At 42.7% G+C, this 5,976-nt stretch overlaps 1 protein-coding gene across 1 annotated transcript; it reads right to left on the reverse strand.

Annotated features, from left to right (window-relative positions):
* Positions 1-1,396: 1,396 nt before the first annotated feature.
* On the reverse strand, positions 1,397-5,025 carry DCAF8L1 (DDB1 and CUL4 associated factor 8 like 1). Its single transcript, XM_054472117.1, has one exon. It carries the CDS (start codon positions 4,945-4,947, stop codon positions 3,040-3,042), a length of 1,908 nt encoding a protein of 635 aa, XP_054328092.1. The 5' UTR covers positions 4,948-5,025; the 3' UTR covers positions 1,397-3,039.
* Positions 5,026-5,976: the final 951 nt, after the last annotated feature.

The raw sequence follows: 5,976 nt of genomic DNA on the forward strand, positions 1-5,976 counted from the left end.
CGAGGCTTTTGTCTTTGCATCAGATGCTGAAACCTGAAGTTAGCAGGGAAGTCAGGAAGAAGAGATGATGCAAAGTAGAGGAAGCAAGGGTAAATGGAATCCATGAGGAATATCTGGAGCTCACAAGGACTGACTGGGACCCATGTTGATCTTTCACTGCCTCCAAACCTCCAATTTCAATGACATCAATGCCCTGAAAAAAAAAAAGTGGGCATTCTTTTTCATGGAGCTGGTGAAGAAGAAGGAAGATATGAGGGAGAAGTGGAGCAATTGTGGGCCCAACTGCTGCCTCACACCAAGGTAAGCCAGGATATAAGCAAAAATATTCATGAGCTGCGGCAGCACCTTTCTGAGCATAAAACAAGTGTGGCTACTACTTTACCTTTGCCTCCCAAATCTTTTACCAAAGTAAGACTGCTGTGCTTGGTAGCACAAACAGTCTCAGAACCATTCAGGGAACTCTGAGTAAAGTTTTAGTTTAGCTAAGTGAGCAGAGTATAAATCTCCACAGAAGGAGACCTTCTAAACAGCAGGTGGGAAAAGAACTGCATAATTTATCTGCTTTCACTTTTGCTCTCACTGACACCGAGTGTCACTTAAAATACCAAATGATGTTTTTTTTTAATATTTTGTTAGTATTATTGCTGGTATGCGTCCCATGAAGTTATGCAGGGTGCCCCAAACTTGGAATTCTAGTTTATAACACTGTTCTTATGGCCCGTAAATTCTCTTTTGGGACTCTTAAGATCCTTTCCCGACAGCAGACCTTGGTAGGGGCTTCTTGAGGCTCCCAGACCCCTGGGCAGTAGTCCCTAACTTTGGATCTCAGTGAGCAGAAACTTCAGTCGTTATGTTCCATTCTAAATTCTCATCTCATTATGCAAATTACTCTACATTTTCCCCAAAACTCTTGAAATAATACTCATTTCAAGAAGTATTTTCAAAGAAAAGCCATTGTCAGGACACAAGATGTTTCATTACATCTTTCTTTCCCAATAAAATTCTGCAAAGAATGATGTGGTATAGGCTGGATGTGTTGGCTCATGCCTGTAATCCCAGTACTTTGGGAGGCTGAGGCGGGCAGATCACTTGAGGTCAGGAGTTTGAAACCAACCTGGCTAACATGGTGAAACCCCGTCTCTACCAAAAATACAAAAATTAGCCGGGTGTGGTGGCACATACCTGTGGTCCCAGCTACTCAGGAGGCTGAGACAGGAGAATCGCTTGAAACCAGGAGGCAGAGGTTGCTGTGAGCCAAGATTGTGCCACTGCACTCCAGCCTGGGTGGCAGAGTGAGACCCTATCCCAAAAAAAAAAAATGGTGTGGTATAGTTCATCGGTGTTGGGGAAAAGGTGATCTTCTGAATTCATTTACACAAATAACACATATAAAATAAAAATGAATATTTTTATTGAACAGTAATTGAACATCTAGTAACTTAAATTTATATTAAGTAAAGCTTAAGGCAATTTTTAAAACAATTTAAACTCTAAGACAGCTGAGAGAACTTTAAGCAATCCATGGATGTCAAACAGGATTTTTCTACCAACTACATCACTTGTAAGTATAAACAATTTTTATTGCAACAATTTTTAAAACAAACTCATAAAACAGCTAAATTTTAAGCAATGCATGATGTCAAATAGGATTTTTCTACCAACTACATCACTTGTAAGTATAAACAATTTTTATTGCAACAATTTTCAAAACAAACTCATAAAACAGCTAAATTTTAAGCAATGCATGGATGTCAAATAGGATTTTTCTACCAACCGTATCAAATGGTTATGTGTAAGTATAAACAATTTTTATTGCAACTTATTCTTAAAAGTTAATTAAAATAAATTTTTTCAAATATGAGAGATTTTTATATTCCTAGCTGGTATCTTATAGGAGATGCTTGTCCCAGGAGGACTTCCTGGAATGTAATCCTGTGGGAGTTCCCAAACATAAAACTTCAAGAAAATTTAATGCATAGAGTAAACAATGTCATGTGATTAAATTTAATTTAGTTCTTACCAGCTTCAGTGTGCTCAAATTAATCAATATTATTAACATATTGATTCAGAAAATGTGGATAATCCCAAGTTATTTGCTCTGAGGAGATGAATTATCTGGTTAGGAATTCATCTACACACTACTTCTCGTTTTCCTTTTCTAAGGCTGTGTGTGTATGTGTGTGTGCGTAGCTGGCCAAGAGCTCTGTGCCATCGTGGCTGTACACAATGTAGGTGATGTTTGTTGGGAAATCACAATTAACCAGATGATGAGGAGTGAATTTCTTGAGTACTCCATTGTTTTCTTTCTCATCAATTCTCCTCTGGTCATAAATCCTTACAAACCGATCATGTCCACCCACTGCAAATTGGTAAATATTGGCAGGATTCACAGAGATTGTATACAGTCCCACTTTCTTATTCTTCTCTCTTGTTACCACAACTTTTGAAACTCTGTGTGTGTGTGGCCAAGTGTTAGGAATTAATCTACACACTACTTCTCTTTTCCTTTTCTGAGACTGTGTGTATGTGTGTGTCAGTATTCAAAGAACTATGGTTTGCCTTATTTTACCCCTAAAGAATAAACACGTTTATGAAATTTTCTACTCAACTGAAGAACTTTATCCTCAAAATAAATTGGTAAAAGATGAAAAAAGTAAAAAAGTAACAGCTTTCAGAATGTCTGAAATGAGTAGATACATCTAATAAGGCCATTAATTTTGTCAACAAAATTATGCAATTTTAGAGGTCAATTATAAGGGAACAAAGGAAAAGAGGCATAAATAAGTTGCATATGCACTCATATAAGGGGTAACAAAACAGGCATAAAGAAGCAGAGGAAAGGAATGAGAGACAAAGAACGTGTGGAAGGAAGAAAGTAAAGTAGAGAAGGAGATGGAAGAGATGGTTTTCAGCATATATTGTGAAAAACAGAAGACAAAAAGCAAATCTATTAATCAATTGACAATTCTAAATTAGTCAAACTGAATTTTAAAGTCCAGTGTACTTAGGTGGCATCTAGCTGGACTGGATATGAGGCCTTCAGGATGGCACGCACTGCACTTGATCTTGGCCCTCCTCCTCGGATGTATCTGAGGTGCTGGAAGACTCATCCAACTCTTCATCTGGGAACTCAGCTCCATGACCTCTCCAGCTGGGTTGATGAGCTCTCTGTAACAGGTGACGCACGAAGAACCGAAGCATGTGGTTGTCAAACGAGTCCGTATAGTGCAAGTTATCTTCATCTCGCTCGTGCTTGTTCTTCTTAATCACATCTTTTAACCCAGTAAGCTCAGTGGCAGTTTTAGCTGTGGGTGTCCAGATCTTGACATGCTGATCTAGGCCACTGGTCGCCAACACAGGTAGGTAAGGGTGGGGTTCAAGACAGTTTACTATATCTCCTCTGTCCCCCTCCATGAACTGGATGATCTGGCAGGATGATTTCTCCCAGAAGAAGACGTGCCCACAATCACTACCGCTCACGACAAACTCACTCCTGGGGCCATAGAAATTAACACATTTGATTGTGTCATTATTTCTGTGCCCCTTATATCTCTTAACATATTGAGCACTATCACTGTGAGAGGAGTTGAAGAGGTAAATATCTTCATCATTGTAGCTGGCCAGGAGCTCTGTGCCATCGTGGCTGTACACAATGCAGGTGACGTTTGTTGGGAAATCACAATTAACCAGATGATGAGGAGTGAATTTCTTAAGTAGTCCATTGTTTTCTTTCTTATCAATTCTCCTCTGGTCATAAATCCTTACAAACTGATCATGTCCACCCACTGCAAATTGGTAAATATTGGCAGGATTCATAGAGATTGTATACAGTCCGACTTTCTTATCATTTTCTCTTGTTACCACAACTTTTGAAGCTGGCCGGTCTTGTCTGAGGTCAATGGTGAACACAACGGCATCTTCACCTGAAGTGAGGAACTTATAAGGAGAGTCTGGCTCCAGAGCCAACTCGTGGGCAGGTCCCCTGTGCTTGGCCACACGCTTAGTATTCTCGCAATATGATGCATTAATTAGTTCTGCTACGCGTACCTGTCCATCATGGCCACACATGGCCAGGGTGGAATCACCACAGTTAGGAAAGAACTTAGCCTGGATGACATTAATATCGTGACCACTCTCAAAGTTCAGTACTGGCTTCTGCCGCACCCAGTCCCACACTATCACCCTTAAGTCATCACCGCTACTGGCCAGTCGGGTGCCACGCTGGTTAAAGTGTACGGTACTGACAGAACCGGCATGGCTTCCAAGAAGATACTGTAGGCAGAAACGCTGCACAAAGGCTCTTGCTCCACAGGCCTCATATACAAAGCGGGCACTTGAACCCAGCTGCCGCTGGCGAAGAGCAGTAAGGACTTGCCAGCGAGGTCGGGGCAGGGCAGATGTCTCTGAGGAAATCCACTCCTCCAACGCCTGATCCTCCTCTAACAAACACTGATCATGGTTGGCGCCACCGCATCGTGGACACACCCGAGGCTGTTCTTCTTCCTCCTCCCCTTCCTCCTCCTCCATCTCTTCTTCTTCCTCCTCCCCTTCCTCCTCCTCCATCTCTTCTTCCTCCTCCTCCCCTTCCTCCTCCTCCATCTCTTCTTCTTCCTCCTCCCTTTCTGTCTCCTCCTCTCCCACTAAGGGGTAATCAAATAAACCTTCACTACTCATGAGGAAATGCTCAAAGTCCTCCACGCTTTCAAGTTTGACGTCTTCACTTGAACTTTCTGGTTCTGTGTTTTGCTTTTCTGTGCTGGCATCATTCGGGAAACCACCATCCCTGGTATCACCACCATCTCCGGTCGATGGCTCTGCGGCCGCCATTTCAATGTCTGAGGAGGCCGCCGTCACCACTGCTGCTCCAGACTGCTCCTCTGGGCTGCTGAACAGGCTTTCAGTCACTAAGTCTGGTAAGCCATCTGTGCTGCCCTCTTGGTGGGACATCTCGAACGATGTTTGTCGTAGCTGATCTAGAACTGGAAAAGCCAACCCCTAAAAGCTCAGGGAAGCGAGCACGCCTGCCCCGAGGACGGACGGTCGGAGAAGGCAGTAGGTAAGCAGCAAAGAGACACCAACCCGATTGGCTAAAGGGGGCGACAAACTAATCCACCAATGCTGACGTCAGTACGGGAGCCAGTGAGGTTCAGAAGACTTCTTATCTGCTCGCCTCTTCTCAGTGTCAAGACTGCTCTAATTTTTCCAGGCCCAGAGCCACATCCCCACGGGCATCTTACACTGTGAGTAGCTGTGGTTTTTTTGAAGATTGGAACTTGCCGCACTTTGGAAAATGATCTTATTAGAAAGGTCACGCAGTGAATGCAAAGAACTCTGATATTCTTAGTCTTGCCACCAGACGGCAATATTTTGGCATGACAGTGAGGTCCCTACTATAGGTGTATCTTAAGTTAGGCTCTGAGATGAGGATGTATCTTTGATTAATTTAAGAAAATGATCTAAGGGAAGACAGCGGACGCCAAGGAAGAGTGAAATCTCAGGTGAACACCCCTCAGGGGATAGCTTCAGCACGATCCTCCTGGGGAACTCTGGACAGTAAGTTACGTCTGAGTTATCCTTACACCAGGCAAGGGAGTGAACTTTCATACTCCTACACTGTTCAGTCCTTGATTAAAGGCCACCCTGGGAGGGATGAGCATGTCAACTCCCAGATGTCCCAGATGCTTTAAAATCTCTTCACCTGTGGGCAAAAGCCCCTTCAGCAACTTGAGAACTAAAGAGCTGTGCATTAGTACTGATGCTTGGAAGGGAAAGGGAAGTAGATAATACAAAAAGGGATTTGAAAGGATCTTGCAGGAGCATGAACATTAACAGCCACAAGGTAGCTAATACAGCGACTATCAGAAAGGGCTTTGTTACTACTGTGTATGCTGATGAAAGTACAACTTAAATAAAGCTTTAAGAAGTGTATAGAAGCCTAATTTGGAAGGTGAAACTAAAACTAAAGTCATGGTGAGC

Source organism: Pongo pygmaeus, chromosome X, assembly GCF_028885625.2.
Source record: "Pongo pygmaeus isolate AG05252 chromosome X, NHGRI_mPonPyg2-v2.0_pri, whole genome shotgun sequence".
Taxonomy (NCBI): domain Eukaryota; kingdom Metazoa; phylum Chordata; class Mammalia; order Primates; family Hominidae; genus Pongo; species Pongo pygmaeus.